Genomic DNA, 24,534 nt, shown 5'->3' with positions numbered 1-24,534 from the left:
TTTAAATTGGATTGCTTTATTAGATTAGATTAGATTTGATTAGAAAAAACTTTATTAATTCCAAAAGAAAATATTACACAATTCCATTTTGCCTTTTGTCCTTTATGGAGCTTCATACTGGTTGAAGATCTGTGTGAATAAACGTTTTTATTTTTGCGGCTGTCTTCAATTTTGATTTCTTTTTTCATTTATGGTATGGAACAACCTGCCATGAACTGTGGTCTTTATCAGAGGAAGCGGCCCATTAGACTTTTTTTCTTTTTCTTTTCTTCACTGCACAGATTTTTGTGAGCCTATTCACTTGCTTACTTCGTTGCTTTTGTTTTGCATTTTTGCTTGTGCCATTGTTTTTGGAGCTTTCCTTTATTAATTTGCATGACATAGGACTTACACCGGGAGTTCTTCTAGTGTCCCGAGAGTGAGGATTAGGAATACTTCTGGGTACGTATGAAGCCCCACAATGTAGGGCTCACTAATCCCCTCTGCACCCCAACAGGGTGAAATCAACAGGGCTCACCCAAAGTACTGCAGTTCCCAGTATGCACTGTGGGTATCTGTAGAGGTACAATAACCCGGGGTGGGAGCTGCCACCTAGCATGTTGAGGGAAGACAATAACCTGAATAAGTTGTCTTCCCCTTTCCTTCTGTCATAACGTTGTCCTGACTGGGTTAGGATCCTGGTACGGCTCTGGCTAGGATGCCAGTCCGTGAAAGACGTCTCTCATAGCAGACATACTGGTTTTACATTAGAATTTGTGTCTGTGTCTCTAGCTGGTTCGGTTGGCTATGAACTACGAGATGCCCTGCACAGGCCACGCTGGGCTTCCATTGCATGGGGCATCAAATGACCCCCTATGTGACCTTCAGTGGGTCACTTAACCTGCCTGCTGTCACACAGGAGCAAATGTACATTTTCCACAATCTGTAATAAAGGAAACAAAGCAAACAAAACACAAAAATATTATTGTTTAACTTGAGTTGTTTTGAGGGCGGCATGGTGGGTTCTCCCCGTGTCTGTATGGGTTTCCTCCTGGTACTCTGGTTTCCTCCCACAGTCCAAAGACATGCAATTTAGGTGCATTGGTGATCCTAAATTGTCCCGAGTGTGTGCTTGGTGTGTGTGCCCTGCAGTGGGCTGGCACCCTACCCAGGGTTTGTTTCCTGCCTTGTGCCCTGGGTTGGCTGGGATTGGTTCCAGCAGACCCCTGTAATCCTGTGTTAGGATATAGTGGGTTGGAAGGAAGATGACTGAGTTGTTTTGAAAAGGCGCATAGCACCTCACCACTATCTCCATATACAGTGGAACTTTGGTTCATGAACGTCTCGGTACACGTACAAATCGGTTTACGGGCAAAAAGTTCGCCAAACTTTTGCCTCGGTTCAGGACCACACACTCGGTATACGAACAAGCCAGTTTCCCTTTGGGTTTGTACATGTTCAGTCTCTCCCTGTGCATTTCCTGTGCAGCGAGCGAGCAAGCAAGTGAGAGAGTGCAAAACACACACAGGCGCGTGCGAGACACACACATGCACACAGGAGCGCGAGACAAAGGCACATACACACACACAGGCGCGTGAGACAGAAGCACATACACACACACACACACACAGGCGCGTGAAACAGAGGCACATACACAGGCGCTTCAGGCTCGCAAAAGAGACACATGCACACACAAAAGAGAGAGAGACAGAGCAAGCAAACGAGAGACGGAGTTCTGGACGCATAAGGTAGAAAAGACTTGTTTTTGTTTTCAGTTCTGTTTACAGCGATCGGTTCGTAACGTGCATTGTGGTAATGTTACTTTTCTTGGTGTTTTATTAAATTATGGATTTTTCAAATTTTCTTTTTTTTCCCTGTGCTTAAAACTCATTAAAAAAAAAGTGTTTTTAGCGAGCGGGTCCTAGCACTATACTGCAAACTATTCTAGTGTTAGTTTTCTCTGTTGTTCAAGGTTTCCTCAGTTATTCAATGTTTTTACATTTAGTTTACTATTACACTGTGCATTCAGTGGTATAATTAACTATATTTGTGCTTAAAAACTAAAAAAATATATATGTACATACAATTTGTATGGTCTGGAATGGATTAATTGTATTTACATACAATCCTATGGTGGAAATTGCTTCGGTTCACGACCAAATTTTTACCAGAGTAAAAATTGACCACGGAGTTTTGGAACGAATTATGGTCATGAACCGAAGTTCCACTGTACACAGGAACCGACCCCTAGACAACTCTGAAGGCTAGCATCACGGAGGTGAACTTAATGTGTGCTGCTACAGGGAGCGACCTGGAGAGAGGAGCACCATGCATCCATTTTGGCTAGATGATGGTGCTTGTAGCTCTGCATCACCTCCACTTCCACCCCCGGATGGTGACTGGTCTTAAAGGGCTCTTTGACACACCATCCCGACCAAATCTTTTTTCTCGTTGCTGCTGATCTTCAGGTGGTTACTGCCTGCAACACATGACCAAGTCCTCTATCAGCCACCTGTTCTCCCACTCAGTTCTATTATCATTACAACCTTTGACGGAGGAAACCTTTGACATAGTCTGGAAATGTCTGTAGATGGCAAGAGCTGGTAATATAGCGGAAGTCTGTTGGGTAGAAGGTAAGCTGGAAGGACGACAGGTTGGTTGCTTTAGGTGCCCCAGTGTCACATATCCATTCTTGGACGGGGAAGATGCATAAGCACAAAAGAAGCTACACACAAGCCAGCTGACCTGAAATGAGAACATTAAACATGAAAGTTTTGTTTATTGTTCAGGTTGCCTTCTGTCTCATTCTGTATCATCTTGTTCTTTTAAATGATCATGCCCTGAGAATTCCCCCATGCTACTCCGATACTCAGATAGATAGATAGATAGATAGATAGATAGATAGATAGATAGATAGATAGATAGATAGATAGATAGATAGATACTTTATTAATCCCAAGGAGAAATTCACATACTCCAGCAGCAGCATACTGATAAAAAAACAATATTAAATTAAAGAGTGATAACAATGAAAGTATAACAGACAATAACTTTGTATAATGTTAACGTTTACCCCCACAGGTGGAATTGAAGAGTCGCATAGTGTGGGGGAACCCCCCGGTGTCACCCAGTTTCCTTTTAACCAGGTGGCCAGTTAGTTTCAGTGCAAGATGGCTTCCTCCACTCTCATACCTCCATAGTCCATTACTGTGGACTGTGGTAATCTGTTCTAACATCACTTTGTAGGGTCACTTCTTGTGTGAACCCAGAACCTGCCTGAGATACAATACCATGTAGTAAATATCTGAGCATAAAATTTGATTTCAATTGACAAAGTCATTAAGGTCCTCCTTGCGTTGAAAGCAGAAGTGAAATACGGATGCATTTAACAGCAAAACTTCCATAAATTTGGTTAATTCATACTGAAAATAAAAACAAGTACCTTTTTTGAACGTCTCATAGGGTGTTATGACACATTCAGTGTTAAGAGTTGAAATCAATGTAAACTTGTGAAGAACAGAATGTTTTAAATTATTTCAAATTATATTCAGGTTACGTTTGACTGACGCCCGCACCCACGGCAACTTACAAGATTAGGACAAAGTACAACTGTTCACAGGCGGAACACACTGACAAGTTAACCGCATTTAAATAGCATAGCAAAACACCCATTTATTGGTACAATGATAAGAATGTCTGTTTCACTGATGCCATTTTTTCTTTCACATGAAGCCTGAAAATCACAAGGACTGATTGAGATCATTGATTTTAAGTAGAATGCCCAGTGGGTGCTGGGTGATCTCGTGGCCTTGGAACCCCTGTAGATTTTGTTTTTTTTTTCTCCAGCCCTCTGGAGTTTTTTCTGCCCTATTGGCCGTCGGACCTTATTTTATTCTTTGTTACCTAGTATTGTCTAATCTTATTTTTGTTTTTTTTATAAACTTTTCTGGATCATCTTTTAAAGCACTTTGAGTTGAAAATGTACTCTATAAATGTTGTTGTTGCTGTCTTGCATTCACCAGCCTCTGATCAACGGGTATGCCTTACATCCCTAATTCTTCGTGCTTCTTGTTGCTTTTCTTCATTAGTCATTTCATCCCTGTTCCAACGCCAGCTAATGTGACACCCAGAAGCACGTCACACGTTATGCTGGCCACTCTTATTCATCGGATATTCCCGCCCTCTTGTGGATGCTGGATGACATTACGCCCTGGCAATGGCACAGATGCTGGGTTTCACATACCAATAGAAATAAGGTGAAAACTAGTGTAGCTTGTCAAAATTTACCAAAGCATTTTTCACAGCGAATATTTTGTGTTTGCTGGTGACCTAGTTCATGTAATATTTTCCTGGAAATTCACTGTGTTGCCATCTTAAACGTTTTTTTTTTTTTTTTTCTGCGGCTCCATGATGTTTTTCGAAGGTCAATCTGACATCAGAGGATTGTGTGCAGAACTTTCACACTTGCATACTCTTTGTCACTGTCTGCTTCACACGTGAGTGATGTCACTAGCCATGTGCTACTCCACCCCACATGCTTTCACAAAAAACAATAAAATCTAAATTAGCATAACCTGCCCTAATTTGGGGTATTCATGATGATTTCATTCATGTGGTAGGAAAATGTAATAAACAAGAATAGTTGCATCAAATATTTGAAATATTAGAAATCAAGTTAAATGCCACTTTGAAGGTATTTTATGAAATAAATGTGTATACTTCAACCTGAGAAGTGTCTGTGAAGTTGTCTCTGTGTTTTGGGGCTCTGAGACCACACTTACAGGTGACAGCTTTATTGTCAAATAAAGTAGGCTGTCAGATTCTCTTTTATGGCTGACCAAAAGTCAACCTCCTAGAGTCACCAAACTCCTCACACATCTGTGTTTTTGTTTCAGCCGCTGCTGTTCCTGCCACCTTTCTGGTCTGATGGAATCTTTCAATCCAACCAGGAAACCATGCTGGTAAAATTGGACAGATGGTTTCTTTCTTTAAACCTACTGACTCCTTACTACTGGTGTCCACCGATGATTCTAAGTGTTCTTGCAATAATAGGCACCAACCACCTTTAATCCATTGCTCCTTCGACTTGCTTCCATTGCTAACTATTCACTACTGGTGTCCACCGCAGAGTACAGGTGTTTCTGCAATGATTGGCAACAACCATCTTTTAGCCATAGCTCCTAGGAGCAGCCTCCATTTCTGAGGCCTTGCATTGGCCCCACTCAGACGCTATGTCACTAACCTGACCCAATATGATATAGAATAAGCTATCGTCACAGGTGTGGGTTGAACTTCTTCTCAACAGAGACATCTGCTATGCCCTACCAGTACACACAAAAGGTTTACAGTATTTGAGTCTTCCATTTCTGTCACTCCCAGTTTATTGAGTTGAGTTTAATGGGACACAACTTCCTGTGCCAGTGTCACTAATGGAAAACATAACCAATCTTGAAGAATTTCTCCTGCATGAAATGCCACCAAGAAGCCACTCACTTTAGTCTCATCCCCATGAAAATATCTAGCATTTCTTGTCCCTATATGGATACTTCTCATGACTGGTGTCCATCAACGAGTACAAGTGATCCTGCAATGATAGGTGAAGCAGTCCCCATTACTAACTCCTCACTACTGGTATCCAACAACAAGTACAAATGTTCGTTAGGCACCAAACAGCTTTTAGCTCCCTGGGGCAGCATCCATTAAGACTCCTCAATACTGGTGTCCACCAATGAGTCCAAGTGTTAACTTTAAGCCATAGATCGTTTGATCAGCCTCCATTACTATTTACTACTGGTGCCCACCAATGTGTACAAGTGTTTCTGCAATGATAAGCCCCAGCCAACTTTTAGCCATTGCTCCTTGATGCTGCCTCCATTAACGAGGTCGTGCATAGGGCCCACTCTGACACCATGTCACTAACCTGACCCAATATGCTATAGGAGAAGCTACGGTCACAGGTGAGAGCTGAACCAGTACTCAACAGAGATATCTACTCTCCCCTCCCAGGACACACAAACAGCTCATTTCTGTCTATCCAAGTTTATTGAGTTGAGTTTAACAGGACCTGATGTCTTGCGTCGGTCTCACTATGAAACACCACCAGTCTTAAAGAAATTTTCCTGCATGAGATGCTACCAAGTGGAGGTGACTTAATCACATCCTCATGATATATCCAGCATTGTAAGTCCCTACATGAGTACATCTCACTACTGGTGCCCATCAATGAGTACTGGTGTTTCTGCAATGATTGGCACCAGCCTCCTTTTACCCATAGCTCCTTGGAGATGCCTCAGTTTCTGAGGCCTTGCATTGGGCCCACTCAGAAGCCATGTCACTAACCTGACCCAATATCAGAAGCTACCGTCACAGGTGAGAGTGAAGTTCTCAACAGAGATATCTGTTGGCCCCTTCTAGGACACACAAATAGCGTATTTCTCTCTATCCAAGTTTATTGAGTTCAGCATAATACGACCTGACGTCTTGCGTCTGTCTCACTACGAAACACCACCAGTCTTAAAGGAATTTTTCTGCATGAGATGCTACCAAGAGGAGGCAACTTAATCACATCCTCATGAGAATATCCAGCATTTCTAGTCCCTACATGGATACATCTCACTACTGGTGCCCACCAATGAGTACAGGAGTTCCTGTTATGCTAAGCCCCAGCCAACATTTAGCCATAGATCCTTCGAGATGCCTCCATTATTGACTACTCGCTAATGATGTCCACCAACAAGTCTGAGTCTTGATATAGTGATAGGCACCAGCCACCTTTAAGCCATAGATCCTTTGATCAACCTCGATTAGTAAATATTCACTACTAGGGTCCACCAATGAGTACAGGAGTTCCTGTATTGATAAGCCCCAGCCAACTTTTAGCCATAGATCCTTGGAAATGCGTCCATTATTGACTACTCGCTACTGGTGTCCACCAACAAGTCTGAGTCTTAATACAGTGATAGGCACCAGCCACCTTTAAGCCATAGCTCCTTTGATCAGCCTCGATTACTAAATATTCACTTCTAGGGCCCACCAATGAGTACAGGTGTTTCTGCAGTGATTGGCACCAAACACATTTTACCCATAGTTCATTGGAGCTGCCTCTATTTATGAGGCCTTGCACTGGGTTCAGTCAGATTCCATGTCACTAACCTGCCCCAATATGCTGAAGAAGAAGCTACAATCTCAGGTGTGAGATGAACGTTTTCTCAACAGAGGTCTCTTCTACCACCCCCAGTACTTACAAATGTCTTAACTGAATTTTCCATTTCTGTCCAGCTCAAGTTCAGTCCATCCAGGTTTACTGGTTTGTTGATAGGTCAGTGCCAGTCTTACATGGGTGACCATAACATACAACTTCAGAACAAATCATACAACTCGATCATTGACCTTTGATCTAAGGTCCTCTGGTACCCCGTGGTACACTTACAAAGCAGCACTGTGTTTAAGTAGAGGGTATGATGTACAGGACTACCAGAATCATTTTTAAAAATAGATGACATTAAAAATTGTCACTTGAACGCCTCACGTTGTTGTAACACTCTGCCCCTGGACAACTTCCTCGCATGATTTCAGTTCCTCATTGGTTTTCACTTCTAGTGCACCTCTAGCTCTGTTTTTAGGCTCCTCTTTGTCTTTCACTATTTCTAAGTAACTCTCAGTCTTTTACTTTCTCTTTCACTTACAGCTTTAGTATTCTCTTTAAAGCCTGACCTACCTTTGCCTTTAAATGTTACTAATGTTTCACTTTAATGTGCCCCTACAATAAATAAAGTGTTAGCAAAATGACTGGCTTTGAAACACAAGAATTGGGGTCAAGGTGAGTTAGAAAGGTCTGACCTCTCCCTCCAGAGTCACTTACAGAAAACAAGAAACAGAAAATCTCTGAAGTCGAGTTCTGCTTGAGTTCCATGCCTGCCATTTCACAAAAATTCCCCTAAAATTAATTTTGCATGCATAACTGTGACATGTGAAACTCATTACAATGAGGCTTTAAGGGTTTCAAACATTTTGTTGACTGAAAATAAAGGAATATCGCTCCATAATGGTCATTCTGCTAATGAAACGGCGGTCTCCCTCCTTGTCCTCCCTCAAATGCCACCCTCCGATCTTCAATGGCTTCTTCCATGAAGCCCCATGCGCTCTCATGTGCCAGTCCGCACATTCACACTGCTTGTTCCACCTCACACTGGGATTAGAATTGAGGCCACCGGTGGTCACTGTCCCCAAAAGGGGATCTTCCTTGATGTATAGGCTGTCCTGCTTGGTGATTGTTAAATGTTAGTAACACCACTGGCAGCTCAGATACCTGGTTTGCAAACATGCCGTCTGTGTCTTTAACTGGGTTTGCATGGATCCGCAGGGGCCTGTGGGAATTGTAGTGTGGAGTTGTAGGCACCGTGTATATAAAACTGGAAGAGAAGGATGTGGCGGGACTTTCTGACTTAGCATTTTACAACCTACTTCATCAATGGCAGCACCTAAAGAACCCTTTACGAACTTTGATTTTGCACTGCCTTTGGATGTAGGGGAGGCGGCGGGTACTGTTTGATTTTCCCCAATCCTGCCTGTAGTTGCCCTTTGTGAAGAGGCTCACCTCAGATGATCGTTCACTTTCTGGACTCTGGAAGTAGGACTGTGCTCATTGTCCATTTTTCTTGGAGGCAGTTTACAAAAGTGTTTTTTTTAATATTCTGGTGTTGTGGTGGAAAACGCTGTTGGCCTTCTTTTAAATTATGGATCAAAATATACACTGGTGACAGGAGTGGACGAATAAAACAAAATATGAGGGCATGGAGGCAAAGACATTACTCACAGATGTTCAAATATCCCATTTTTGTTCATTTGAATCTGTACGGTGATTGCAGCCTCTGCTTGTGTCACCCAGGTTTTCTTCTGGTTACTCCAGTTTTCCTCCCATGTCCTCAAAGACACGTTTTAGTAGGGAGGCTCCATGAGTGACGCTCCAGCTCCCCACCAAACAAACTTTTTTTTTTTTTGCTCATTATGAAAGCAAAGTGACTACCACATCTCAAACCACAGAGCCTCTCCCTCTCAGCTCTTTGGCTTTTTTAACACAGCGCATATTGAAAGTCCTTCCTGTCCACCTCGGCTCAGTGGTCCCGTCGAATGAGTCGGCACTTCTCCAGTTCACGAGCAATGGGACTTCACCTCCTCTTCAGCGCTTCTGTCGTGCTGCTGCTCAGCTACAGTCGAGGTACTGCACTTCACACAAATCCTCTTAACGCTCAAAGATGTCATTTTGTGTTCGCCTGCATATTTTGTTACCTCTTTTTAGATTTACTTGTTATAACTTAATGTTCCACTTGTTATTTTGGATAATGGTTTTATTAAAAACTTTCTTAATTAAAGAATAATTTCAACTGCAGTTATGGAACTGCAGGAAGATCTTCAACTAATAAATGCATAATGTATAAATAAGTAAAGAAACATTTTATGTTTGTTATTGAGTTATATTGAGAAATATACTAATTATCATTTGACGACATGTATATCTAATTTTTCTCTCTATACAATATATACATCCATATATAAATCTCTCTTTATATATATATATATATATATATATATATATATATATATATATATATATATACATACATATATAAATCTCTCTTTTTATATGTATATACTATGTACATATACATACATATATACATTTCTGTACATTTCTCTCTCTCTCTGTATATATATATATATATATATATATATATATATATATATATATATAAATATTTATACACACACACACACATATATATATAAATATTATTTATTTATTTTATTAATTCTATTACAATCAAATAATATTCCATACAACCAATTAAAGTTTTACAACACTTGTGGATTATATATATATTTATATATATATGTACATATGTACATTCCTCTCTCTCTCTCTTTATATATATATATATATATATATATATATATATATATATATATATATATATATATATATATATATATATATATATATATATATATATATATATATATATACACACAGTATAAGTACTAGGGTGTTATACTGTGTTATCCATTATGATTGTAGTGAAAAGCCAAGCAGAATGACCCCTTTTATTGGCTAAACTAAAAGGATTACAATATGCAAGCTTTCGAGGCAACTCAGGCCCTTCTTCAGGCAAGATGATCTTAAAAGGTAAAAGGCGCCTAATCTTAAAACTGGCCACACCTTTTTTTTTTACAGTTTTAGAGTCCCTGATGTTAAAATAGCCCTTTTAAACCCTAATTTTTAAATTTTACAATCCTAGGAGCACTGGTTAGTTTAAGTTTTTAGTATAACCCTTTACATGTCACCTGAAGAAGGGGCCTGAGTTGCCTCGAAAGCTCACATATTGTAATGTTTTTAGGTGTACAGTATTAGTAATCACGGCACCAGGTGATATGTTGCATGTAACTTAGCGTATATAAATAATAATAATTTTGCTGGATTCTGTGTGTGATACAGCCCTATAAACCTATTAAATAAACATTATCCTAATAACCTGTTATACATTATATAATCTTTTTAGTAACTTATTAATGAAAGTTATTATTAAGTATTGAGTTTTCCAGATTATCTTCAAAGCATACTATTACATTTTTTATTTTTTTATTTTTATTAGCTTGGTTGGGTGGTGTTTTTGATTTTAAGTCCGTCTTCTTAAATAAAACAATAATTAAAAAAAAGCCTAAAATTAGCAATGTATAAATTATGTATTTGAATGTACTCCTTATCATTCGATTACATTTTTGAAAGTAAACAAACATATAATTTTGGGTGTTTCTAAATGATTTACTAATGAAAGACATTTTTCTTTGGAGGAAATAATTTAGTTTATTTTCTTCTTTTCATCTTCTGCACATTGTTTTCCTACCATCAACGGTGCTTACAGTGTTTACTCAAATAAAGAACTTTTACTTAAACTCTCGAGTTTACACAGATACAAAGGGCACCGCAGTAACCATCATCTCATTTTAAATTCTAATTTCTAATATTAATATATGAAGAATCTCATCTTTTTTTTTCTTTTCCATTGCTTACTATAAGCCGTGCTGCACAAAATAAACCTATATAGAACTCATAAATATATTTTTCCTGTATATTTTGTTTTAGTTTAAACTACAAAACATATCAACAAAAACACAATCCTAATAAAAACAGCAAAAAGACAATCCTAGAAACTGAAATTCAACACTCAACTCTGAATGCTATACGACAAGAGAGCCGCATCTTCAGCGGTTGTTCTTCTTCTTTTTCTTCATAACATTAATAATAATAATCATCATCATCATCGTACATTTGATTTATATAGCGCCTTTCCCGTGCTCAAGGCGCTTATGTAGAATAACGCAGCACGTGAAACTAAACCCATCCAGCGCCGGCCTGCTTTCTTAACTTTACAGCTGCATGACAGAACTTTTGCCAAATTCTGCACAACTGATCCTTCTTTTTCCTTTGTGAGATAACGCCGATCATCGCCGCTCTTTTTGCCGTCACTTTGCAGAGAGTGACGCCCTGCTGCTCCCGGCAGGTAAAGCCGACGGTGTCGCTGACGTGAGTGATAAGAGGACGTTTTTCTGTTTTTTTTTTATGAGGGTCTTGTTTACTTTCTCAGTATTTGGTTTACTGTCTTTATCTTTACTCAGCGCTGTTCTTTCAGTGGGCACTTCCTGGTTCATCTTTTCTGAAGTTCAAAGTGCATTTTTATTTTTAACGGTATATTTATTTTGACGCATTGAGGCTCCGTATTCTACGAAGTCGGTCACATACTAAACAAAACACAAATGTTAAATCGTCTCAGTGAGCTCTTGGCTTTGGTTGTTGTTGCAATTGTAGTTTGATTAAATAAAGCGCTTCTTAGATTGCATACGGACGCAGTCGTTTTTCTTTTTGTTTGCAATCAGACTCACCAATCTGCGGTGCAGTTTTCCATGCGTAGTTTTGGCTTTGATTCACGTTACGTTTGCCCTTTCCAGATTTCAAAGCGACCTTTTGTGTTTTGTGGTTGAACTGAGGACAGTTCCGTTTACTAAAACGTATGTTTGCATGGCAAAAAATGTGATGAACAGAAATCAGAATATTAAAAACAAAATCTTGAAAGCCTCAAATCTCACCTTCAGTCCTGTGGCCATCAGTGGGCACTTCTGTGCATCCCAACCAACTTCTTTTTGCTGGACTCCATCATTATTATTCCCCAGGTTTTTTTTTTTTGGTTTTTTTTTTGTATTAATCCAGAAATTGCAAACTGGGTGTCTTAATATTCTGCAAAATATAGCAAAGCAATTTTTGAAGATGCATTTCCCTCCACAATAATGTAGGGGTATCATTGCCCTCACCAGCTTCCTGCAGGCCAGGTTCCTCCCAGAGGAGTCCCCAGGGCCGGATTAAGGTGAGTGCTATTGATGCTGCAGCATTAGGCCAATTCCTGAAATAGGCCCAGATGAAAACAGACGAGAATTTTCCGGAAGCTGAACAGTTTTCCTTTGCTATATTAACCTCAAAATAATTCTTAGAATGGAATTAGACACAGCGTCACTTATTATACAGTTACTATTGTGACGTAACTGTAACGTCGTTGTGTTTATTGTTAACCTAAGATTTCAAGTTAATGCTGTAATGCTGTATTGATTAAACTACGAACCTAAGAGATCACTTCATGGTGTCAGAAGTGGTGGATTGGAAGAGGATTGTGAAGAAGAGGTTCAGCTTTTGAACGAGTCTTGTGTCTGTGAGTAACCCGAAAACGTGTTCAGAAAGCGCTAAGACGTTCTAGCAAAAGAGCATTGAAAAAAAAATATGGAAGGATTACAGCCCCCACCAAATCTCCAGTTAACGGGAAATGTAGCTGAAAATTGGAAAAGATGTAAACAGAGATTCGAGTTGTATCTTGCTGCGATTGAAGCAGATAGGAAAAGTGAAAAAATGAAAGCGTCTAAGCTTCTACATGTAATTGGCGAAGAGGCGCTAGAGGTGTATAACAATTTTCAGTAAGAAGAAGATGGAGACAATATGAAATTGAACAAAATAGTTAAAAAGTTCGAAGCGTATTGCAACCCAAAGTGCAATGCGACGTTTGAGCGGCACAAGTTTTTTACATGTTTCCAGAAAAGTGGCGTCACAATAGACCAGTATGTGACGGAACTGCGTAATAGGAGCAAGACTTGTGAATTTGCAGGGCTAACAGACTCGCTGATAAAAGATCGGATTGTGTGTGGGATCCCAGATAATGAGATCTCAGAAAGAGACTGCTACGAGAGCAAGATCTACACTGAAAAAACTATAACCTCCATTCAACTTAAAATAATTAAGGTCATGATTCACACTTAATATTATCAATCTGAACCAATATAATTCTTTTTACCTTATTGAACCCACAATTTTTAAGTTGAGGCCAATCATTTAGAGTCATTGGGTGCAATTCACTTGTTTTATACTGAAGTAAATCTATTTTTTAAGTTGTTACAATTTTAAAGGGTTTATTGGTCGTAACCTGCTTACATGCTATTAGAAATATTATGAACATAACACATTCCAATGCTGTACTTTTTACATTTATTTAAAAATCTAGTGCAAATACACAAGCATTTTGTAGTGTAAATCTTAAATATGCAACAAAAATTATTAAATGTTTGTACAGCTTTCTTGAAAGTATGTTTTATTATGAGTTCCTATACTTAAAATTAACAGTTGAGAAACAGGGTTAATTATCAGAAATCCTCCATTATAAAAGTCTGCTGCTGAAAATGACCTGACCTGTATAGCAACGTCCACTCCACTCGGGAAAGTGTTCTTCTTTTTTGGCAGTTGGAAAGCCATCACTCTGGAAAGCTTGACCGAAAGAATATACAAAAAGTCCCTCAAACACAGCACACGAACAGCCTCAAATATTAGGTTAACTGAAATAGGATTTTTATGTTTATTCCCTCCACCATAACTTACTTTGGTACAAACAAATGTTTTTTACTTCGATTGAGATCTGAAACCAAATATTTCAAGCTACAACACTAAATGACTAATCTAAAGTTACTTGAAAGAGAAAATTTATGTTGAATGATCAACATCAATGTTATACTTTTTTCAGTGTAGGTTCAGATTGAAAATATTAAGTGTGAATCATCACTTTTTTTTTCAGTGTAGACCTGGATAAAGCCATAGCGTTGTGTAGAGCAGCAGAGACGGTGAAAACACAAGCTAAAGAACTTGTTAGTGATGGTACCTGCTCTGTGGATGCATTTAAAAAAGCAAGACACACATGAATCAATGAAAAAGAGCGCAGATGTGAAAAAAGACAAAGAGGCAGTTAAAAATAAAAATGAGTCAGGAAGTTATCAGAAGCAATCATGCAGACGATGTGGTATGCAGCATCTGCCAAGAAAATGCCCAGCATATGGAAAGACTTGCAACAAATGCAACAAAAACGATCATTTTGCGCGCTGCTGTAAGAGTCAAAGCAATCCACACAGAAAGGTTGATACACTGCAAGAAAACAAGACAGCAGAATTTTATGTTGATGCACTATCAGGGAAAACAGAACAGAAAAGTGAATGGACACTCCCATTGAAAGTGAATGGGAAATGTATTAAATTTAAACTAGATACAGGTTGCTCAAATAAGTATTATTTCTGAGTCGGATTTCAAAAGCTTAAACCCCAAACCAAAGCTGTTTCTAACAAAAGTGAAAGTGACAGCATATGGAGGTGCAGACATACCAGTGAAAGGAAAGTGCGGTGCTAAAGTGACATACAAAAATGGAGAGTACACTCTATGTTTTATGGTGGTGCAAAAAGATTTGAAGGCAATTTTGGGATTGTCAGCATGTGGAAGACTGAACCTAGTAAAACGTGTTCTGGCTATAGAAGACCGAGAAGAAACAGACTATAAAGAGCTGATGGAAGAATATAGTGACTTGTTCCAAGGACTAGGTTGTTCGCCAGCAGAACACACAATACAGATTGATAAAAGCAAATCACCAGTTGTTCATCCATGTAGAAAGTGCCATTTGCTCTGCAGAATCAACTGAAAGCAGAGTTGGATCGAATGGAAAAACTGAATGTAATAAAGAAGATAGATGAACCAACTGAGTGGGTGAATTCTTTAGCTATTGTGGACAAAAAGAATGGAAACCTGAGGATATGTCTATCCCAGGGGTCCTCAATCCCAGTCCTGAAGAGCCGCAATGGCTGCAGGTTTTTGTTCTGACCTGGTTGCTTAATTAGAAAGCAATTCTTGACAATAAAGCACTAACAAGCTATGAAATTAAATTAACTCTGCTATGTCAGGTCATTCTCATATCCTAGATTTTCTTTCCCTTTCTATCATGCAAATGATTTGAAGGCTAAAATGGACGAGTTATTCTCAGTCCTTCACTTTTTTCTCTTCATTTTTCTTCCAAGTATTTAATTAAACCCAATAGTGCAGATAAATAGACACAGGTGTAAATGTAAAGAAGCTAAATGGAGAAATGCTGCTCTCTCTTGTCATTTGCATGTTATTGATAATAAGGAGCAATTAAAATAGCTGTTTAAGACAAAATTAAGCAATAAGGGCTCAAAATCACTAAAGTGAAGCAGAAGTGTTACTTTAGCAATAAGTGCTTTTTATTAAGCAACTGGGTTGGAGCAAAAACCTGCAGCCACTGCGGCTCTCCAGGACCGTGATTGAGGACCCCTGGCCTAGACCCAAGAAACTTGAATCGAGCAATCAAAAGGGAGCACTTCAAATTACCAACACGAGAAGAAATAATGTCACAGTTCGCAAATGCCAGATACTTCAGTAAGCTGGATGCATCCTCAGGATTCTGGCAGTTGAAATTGGATGAACCAAGTTCAAAATTGTGCACATTTAACACCCGCTATGGCAGATACAGATTCCTCAGATTGCCATTTGGCATTGCCTCAGCACCTGAGGTGTACCATAAAACAGTACACATGATTTATGAGCACCTGGATGGGGTAGACACATCTATGGACGACATAATTATATGGGGAAACTCAAAGAACGAACATGATCGCAGACTGAGAAAGGTTTTAGAAGCAACAAGAAAAGCAAATTTGAAATTGAACAAAGAGAAGTGCCAGATTGGAGTAAGTGAATTAACATTTGTTGGTGACATCATTAGCAGTGAAGGCATTAAGCCTGACCCAAAAAAGATTTCAGCTATAGTAAATATGCCCAGGCCACAGTGTGAGAAAGATGTTCAGAAGTTTAATGGAATGGTAAATTATGTGGGCAAGTTCATACCTAACCTGTCAGAGAAGATAGCGCCACTCCGAAGATTAATAGAAAAGAATACAGAATGGGAATGGAATCACGAACAAGAGAATGCGTGGAATCAACTAAAAAAGCAACTAACAGAAGAACCAGTACTTAAGTTTTATGATCCCTTAAGGCAAATAAAGATCTCATCAGATGCATCACAGAGTGGACTTGGGGCAGTTCTTTTACAAAAACATGGTGATAATTGGCAACCGGTGGCATATACATCTAGATCCATGACAGATCCTGAAACACGTTATGCACAAATTGAAAAAGAATTGCTCAGCATATCCTACGCTTGTGAAAGATTTCATCAGTTTGTGTCAGGACAGGAAATTGTTGTAGAGACAGATCATGAACCATTACTTTCATTATTCCAAAAGCCACTCCAAGACCGTCCTCTGAGAATTCAAAGAATGATGATTAAGCTGCAACGCTATACTCTGAAGGTGAACACCTGGAAAAATGATGTACACAGCCGACACTCTTTCCAGAGCAGTTGACCCAAAGGTATCTTTGAGCTCTAAAACAGAAGTAGATATTAAAGCATATATTGATATGATCACAGAATCAGTACCGGTTTCAGATGCAAAGATGGACATCATACGAACTGAGACTAATAAAGATGTAACTTTAAACAAATTGAAACAGATAATACTGAACGGATGGCCATATGAGAAACAGAACTGTTCATCAGATATAACAGAGTGTTGGAGCTACAGAGCTGAATTAACAGTTGTTGATGATATAATCTTTAAAGGAAGTAAAATAGTTATACCAAAGAGCTTGAGAAAAGGAATGTTGAAAAAGATTCACGAAGGACATCTGGGTATTGAGAAATGTAAAAGAGAGCACGCAAGTGATGTATTGGCCCAGAATTAATCATGATGTGACGGAAGAGGTATCCACTTGTGACACGTGTCAGAAGTATCAAGTACGTAACCCAGCAGAACCACTGAAACCACATGATACACCAGCTAGACCATATCAGAAGGTGGGAGTTGATCTTTTTGCATGTAATGGAGCAGATTATCTAGTTGTGACAGACTATTATTCTCTTTACCCTGAAGTATGCAAACTGAGCTGTACCATTGCAGATACTGTGATAACATGCATGAAGTCCATATTCGCAAGACATGGCATACCAAATGAGGTGTTTAGTGATAATGGACCACAGTTTGCTAATGAGAAGTTTTAAACATTCTGTAAAGATTGGGACATTGCTCATAATACTTCAAGCCCACATTCCCCTCAGTCAAATGGACTGGTTGAGAAGTCAGTGCAAATAGTGAAGCGGCTGAAGCAGAAGGCCAAAGATAGCGGGTGTGATTTCTTGCATATCGTTCAACACCCCTAGATTCTGGTTATTCTCCAGCACAGCTACTCACGGGCAGGAGATTAAGAACAAATTTTAACCATTGATGAGAACCTGCTAAGAACAAAAGAAGGGGAGAAAGTGACGAAGTACAAGGAACAACAGAAAGAAAAACAAAAGTTCTATTTTGACAGAGGTACTCGTGAATTACCTGAACTCCAACCTGGTGATATTGTAAAATGCAAGGATAAATCCAGCACACGGACACAAGCAGGAACTGTATTAGAACAGACACAGCCAAGATCATACAGTATACAGACAGATGAAGGAACTGTTCTAAGAAGAAACCGTAGAGACATCAAAGGATCAATAACCTCTAATCAGAACACTAACACCAGAGAAACAAATATTAACGAGAAAACAAGTATAAATTAGGAAAGAACATCTCAACTGCAAACACAATTAACCAGAAGATCAACACGTCAAGTAAAACCACCAGAATGACTCATTGAGACATGTTGAGGATGAAAGGAACATTATCAATTAAGAAATGCTGAATTCCTTTAACAGTTGTGCTTTTTATACATAGTTTGAATGTTGGGTGTATGCCTGAAATGTTCTGGAGAGTTCAGTTGTTTGAAGTGATAAAAATTATCAAAGTAGTATTTGAAATGTATAACATTACTAAGCTTAAAAGTACTGCCTTACTTCTCTTTAAGAGAGGAAGATGTAATGATAGTTGATTAGTAAGGTCTATTAAGGGATACTTACAGAATGATTAGTAATACCTTTGTATGCGGATGCTAGAAGAAGAGTGGGCGTGGGCAAAAGAACGAGTAGAACATGTACAATAAATGTCTATAAAGTCTGTCTATTAAAAAGTTATTATATCTTTCAATCCTGTGTATTGATTAAACTACGAACCTAAGAGATCACTACAAATGCTATCAATTTTACGTTAAACAGTTTATTTAGTAATTTAGCTGCATTTTTTGCAATATCTTGGGGATTCTTGCCACTTTATTATTGTTCGGTTACTGCCACGTAGTAAATTTTTCACCTTGAAAGTTAGTTGTACTGTAAAAATGATGGCTATTCAAATGGTTATCTGTAAAGGTACAACTAAAAGCCGGCACGCGGGCCTGCCATGGATGTTTAGAATTTTTAAAATCATCGACAGGATTCTGGTCTATTATGAAATTTAAATCGTGGACAAATTTTTACCCTCAAGAACCTGAACTGAGTCACTTTGACCCAATGTCTCTGCAAATTCAATTTTTCTTACTCTGTTTCGTAAGAGAATTGCGAAATTTTGTGATTTCATTGTTAGGTTTTCTGCATTAAGTGCACTTTTCAGTCAATTGCTATTGTTTTATGTTAATCTCTAGTTGTTACGATACTACGGCGTTATTATTATTCATGTTCAATAAAGGCTGGCTGGTTGCGTTGCAAGCAATTAAGGCTCCTTGGTCAGTCTGAGTGCGCATGTACGGTGAGTAGCGAATGCACTGCACCAATGCTGAGAAAAGTATAGGCCTTTTTTGTGCTGGAGCATCAGGCCCAATTTCATCTTAATCCGGCCCTGCATGTCCGGATGATTAGAATTAACTGTGTCCTGTCCGTCCTCGGTAATATTAATACAAGTCTGAAGTCAAGCAGAATGACCCCTTTTATTGGCTAACTAAAAAGATTACAATATGCAAGCTTTCAAGGCAACTCAGGCCCATTCTGCAGGCGAGATGTGGCACAGAAACTGTGTCAGAAGTGAGACATCTTAGATGTAAAAAATTAATAGACCTCTTCAAACTAAGATTCATTTAGCAAGAGAGGAGAACAATGTCAAGTCAAGATCTTTGGATAACATAACTGTCCAAAACGTCTTTTGAAGTTTTTTGATGAGTTTTTCAATACAATGTGGGTCTGTAGACAGGAGGTCTGTGCTAACAATCCTCATATCTGACCATAAAACTCTTGTCTCTGTTCACACCGTGTTGTAATGTGGTCAGTTTTAGCATCAGTTTGACTTCCTTGTCTTTTCTCTCTTGCTGTGTTCTGAAGTTGCCCATAAGCCCTGTGACTTTAAAGTCCCTCTCCCAGTGTCCATGGCTGTTGAAGTGGGCCGCTACAGGAACATCTGTGTTGCCAGGCTTGATGTGGCACCAGTAGGGTTGCCAGATTAGAAAATTAGAATATGAGACACTCTTAAAATCTCTCTCTATATTACTATACAGGTAGTCCCCAGGTTACGGACATCTGACCAACGAGTTACGAACGGGACCGCAACTGCGACACATGCACCTCAGTAACTGCCACCCCATCATCTTCGGCCTGGGGATGCTGCAAGCGGTGGCTGGACAGGGGCTGGAGGGGGGCGATTTCGCTGCTCACGCAGTGTAGTGTCCCTCGGGCGGCTCGCGGTGGCAAGCGGTTTCACTGCCTGCCCACCACACACGGCTGCCTCATTCATTCTCGGTGGGTGGCTGGTAATGCTGCAAACCGTGACCCGGTTGTGGCTGAACAGAAGCCATTGAGGGTGAACGGGGGGTAGCATTGTAGTGTGCATCGGATGGCTGCCTATTGAATGGGGGCGATTCACTACCCACCTTTGGCCGCACTGTGTTCGTTCTCGGTGGGCAGACACTGCAGGCAGCATACTGTAGTGAAGGTGACTGTGTGGTGTTCTGGTGATAAACCGCCCGTCGATGCTCACATTCAGTCTCAATAGCAAGCCTGCTTGTACTGTTAGGCACTCTTGTCTCTTGTCAGTACATCATACGTGTTAGGATTTTAATGGGTTATGAGGAAAACAAAAGTAAAATCATTTGAAAATTATTTTACTTTTTTTGAAAGTGCAATTACATACACCACAGCTTCTGCCTTGTTTGATAAATGTCCTTTCCCTGAAATATTCATCACGAAATTTACATTGGCATTTTGGGATGGATGGATGGACTAGTTTTTTAAGTTAGAAAAAAAGTGGGCTGTGGCCAGTAGTAACAACACACTTTTCTGACAGTCACTGTATGTTGCAATGCTGATAGAGAACTGCACAGCCACGCGGCTGGAAAGAAAAATGGTGGGAGTGTCGCTGTCCTCAGCCAACCAGAGCAACTGAACAAGCTGCAAAAAGGCAGCAAACACTCATTTCCTCGTTACATTTGGATTATTTTCATCAAGAATATCTGAGAAAAGAAAATATAATTACTTATAAAGTTACAACTAAGTACCGTAAGAAGGTCATAAAAATATATTTGTATTATGAAATTTGAAAATGAACTAAATACAGGACATTTGGGTGTCCCTGAAAGGTCAGTACGGGACAAGGGGACAAAATGATCAAATATGGGACATGTTCCGTATATAAGGGATGTCTGGCAACCCTAGGCACCAGTGGAAATTCATTCTCTGGCAGAGTGTATGTCCAGATTCTCCCACATGGAGTGCAGTGTCAGGACATTTCATACAGAGAATAAGGTAGACCACATTAGACGATCTGCAGGAAAATGATCCCTTTATGCGACGTTCTAATTGGCAATGTGGTATATAACTACACAGTCTGTATTATAAATGCGAGCACATGTTTTATGTCTTTTCTATTGGCAGGGTGCTGTGCCATTTTCTGTTGGTCCACTTAGGGAGTTTCAGACAATTAGTTGCTGCAGGTTTGGCGGTTGTCTGTAAGCCAGGAGGGGAGGTTCCGGAAATCCATCTTTCAGCATTTTGTCATTGTTTAGCACTGGCTGAAGTGCTTTTATAATTTTTCGAAGTGCTTCAAGATATGGGTTATAGGTGACAACAAGGGGGATGCGGTTCTTGTTATCTTTGTTTTTAAATTCCAGAAGGTGGTCTCTAGGTATGGCAGTAGCTCTTCTTATTTGAGTGTCTGTTGTATTGGGGGTGTCATTCTGCTTGACTTCTCACTACATTCATAATAGATAGATAGATAGATAGATAGATAGATAGATAGATAGATAGATAGATAGATAGATAGATAGATAGATAGATAGATAGATAGATAGATAGATAATTATAAAAGACACTATATAATAGATAGATAGTGTGGTCCCCGGCCAGACGTCCAGGAGGACTGGAGGAGGGCTTGTCCTGGTTATGTTGGGGGCTTTGGGTACAGGGCTTGGAAGCCCAGCCCTGTAGGGACCTGTGGCCACCGCCAGGCGGCGCCCCGGTGCCTAAGTATCCCTGGAGCCCAGCACTTCCGCCACACCAGGAAGTGCTGGGGGGAAGACAACAGGGGACATCCGGACGGCTTCTGGGTGTGCAGCCGGCACTTCCGCCACACTCGGGCGTGGCTACGGAGGAATGCCGGGAAGCAGCTGGAGCCCATCCGGGTTCCTATTTAAGGGGCCGCCTCCCTTCACTCGATGGTGGATGTCGGGTGGAAGTGGACAGAGCTGGAGAGAGGACTGGAGGCGGCCAGGAGAAAGGCATTGGAACTGTGAGGCCTGGACTTTGGGGAATCGGTGCAAGAGGCACCGGGGTTTGTGGTGCACGTAATTGGACTGTGTAAATAGTGTAAATAAACAGTGTGAGGTGAACTGAAGATGTCCGTCTGTGTGTGTCCAGGCCAGCGTCCACAATAGATAGATAGATAGATAGATAGATCAATCTTTATTGTCATTGTCACTTTTACAAAGAAATAACAAAATTGAAGATGCAGTCGACTCAGTGTGAGGCAGAATAGTTAAAAAGACAAGAAGACAGAAGATAATAGCAAATATTATCCAACCCACTATATCCAAACACAGGGTCACGGGGGTCTGCTGGAGCCAACCCCAGCCAACACAGGGCACAAGGCAGGAAACAAACCCTGTGCAGGGTGCCAGCTCAAAGCAGGATAACAAACCAAATAGTAATAAAAGTGCTTTACAAAATTTACAAATTGCACTTATCATATATACAAATTGCACTGGTTGACTTAAGGTCTATATTGCACATTTAGAGAATATGGAGCAGTTTTATTCTGAGTTCAGGGCCATGATTGCTTTTGGATAAAAGCTGTTTTTATGGCAGTTTCTCTTGGTTTTCATTGCTTTGTATGTCTTGCCCGATGGCAAAAGCTGGAAGAGGCAATGACCGGGATGTGATGAATCCTGTAAAATGTCTATTGCTTTTTTGTGGCGTCGGGAGGTTAAGATTTGTTCCAGAGTGGGGAGGGTACAGCCAGTTGTTCTCTCCGCTGTCCTGACGACCCTGTGGAGCGCTTTCCTTTGTGAGGATGTTTAGCTGTCGTACCACACACACAGTCCGTACGTGAGCACACTCTCAATGGACCAGTGATAAAAGGCAAGGAGCAGATTTTTGGGGAGGTGGTTCTTTCTGGGGATTCTCAGAAAATACAGTCTCTGCTGCACCTTCTTCAGCAGCTCCTTGGTGTTGGCACTGCACGGCTGACATGGTACAACACCCCAGTACTACATACAAGTTTGAGAAATGACATGAGCCTGCATGCTTTCAGGTGCACATGAAGGGGCGTAGGACAAGGTCAGCGGCCACCGGGTGGTGCGTCTTGGGAAGATTTCAGAGGGCGCCGCTGGCGTCTCTCCTCGAACGGCCCTCAGGGAGTTGTATCGGCCACCGCTCGTCCGTTTCTTCTGCAAGTGCTTGCATGCTGCCACGGGTTTTGAGTCAGCAAGGTAGGAAAGTGCAATAAAAGTTTTAAAAAGTGAATTTTTTAATCTTTTTGCTGCTTTTCTTGCCGGCTGAGAAAGCGCAGTTGATCAGACATAAGAAGCCATGTGTAGATGTCGGCAGGTGTACGTGAGCGAGCTTGAACTAGCGCGGTCTGGTGAACAGGTGAGAGTGCGCAGGCATAGTTAACTCCCTGGTTTAAAGGGGCACAGGGCGTGTGACTGGAGAATGAGAGTCCAGGGGCCACATATATAACGCCGTGCATAGAATTCACATTGTAACATGGCGTACGGACAAAAGCAGAAACGTGCTTACGCACAAAAAAATCCAGATGCATAAAACTGTGCATACGCCAACTCCCATGTTAGGGTACGGAGAAAAAAAAGGCACACAGTGGAGAAAAAGCTCGAAATGTCAACTTTAGTTTCTAAATTTCCACTTTAATCACATAGTTTATTTTGTCATTAAAGCAGAACATCATAAACTTAATCTTAAATCGATTAATTTACTAGCTTCTCAAATCCCATCGTAGCTAAAGTAGCACGTTAAATGCTTTGTTTTGAATTAGATCTTCTATGTGTTCTATGTGTGTGAATAGTACGTGCTTCTTAAACAGGCTTTCTCTTCCTCCGACAGGACACAGAATCCGTTACATTCGTAATATTACAGCTCTCTGAATAGTTAAAATACGGAGATGTATACGTGATATCATTTTCATGATGATAGGAGTTAAAGCATGTTATTAACCATTGGAACACGGTGGCGCAGTGATTGTTCATGTCTTACGCAAGATGCTTGCTACTCCATGCATAACCTTCGATTAAATACTTTATTGCAGCAGTACTCTCTTTTTCAAACGTACTAACCTCCAATTCCTGTCCTTCCTTTTCTTTCTCCAAATACCCAATCGCCACACAATCAGCTCTGTAACAGACGTTAAGCCATCTGTAAGCTTAGAACGTCGATTCTTCAAAACTTTTAAGAAACATTGAAATATCTTTGTAGTACGTGTTTAATTATTCTATCTATCTATCCTTCCAGTGTCGTGTCAGCATCAGCAGGAATACAGCGCGAGGCAGGAACAATCCGTGAACGGAGCACCAGCGGCTCGCTAGCGCTGCGGCACCGTGTACAACAACAACAACAACAACATTTATTTATATAGCACATTTTCATACAAAAAAATGTAGCTCAAAGTGCTTTACATAATGAAGAATAGAAAAATAAGAGACACAGTAAGAAAATAAAATAAGTCAACATTAATTAACATAGAATAAGAGTAAGGTCCAATGGCCAGGGTGGACAGAAA

The 24,534-nt window shown here is 40.1% G+C and overlaps 1 protein-coding gene across 3 annotated transcripts in view; it reads left to right on the top strand.

Annotated features, from left to right (window-relative positions):
- Positions 1 to 9,092: 9,092 nt before the first annotated feature.
- Positions 9,093 to 24,534, top strand: part of LOC120538061 (tyrosine-protein phosphatase non-receptor type substrate 1-like) — a 39,754-nt gene continuing 24,312 nt past the window's right edge. For all 3 annotated transcript variants that reach the window (XM_039767471.1, XM_039767470.1, XM_039767469.1), the window contains exon 1: positions 9,093 to 9,196. In XM_039767471.1, coding sequence (XP_039623405.1) covers positions 9,109 to 9,196 — 88 coding nt within the window. In that variant the 5' untranslated portion in view covers positions 9,093 to 9,108. The remainder of the gene's footprint in view (positions 9,197 to 24,534) is intronic.

This window comes from Polypterus senegalus, chromosome 10, assembly GCF_016835505.1.
Source record: "Polypterus senegalus isolate Bchr_013 chromosome 10, ASM1683550v1, whole genome shotgun sequence".
Lineage (NCBI taxonomy): Eukaryota > Metazoa > Chordata > Cladistia > Polypteriformes > Polypteridae > Polypterus > Polypterus senegalus.
Note: the sequence above shows the minus strand (reverse complement) of the source record. Positions and strands in the feature narration are given on the sequence as shown.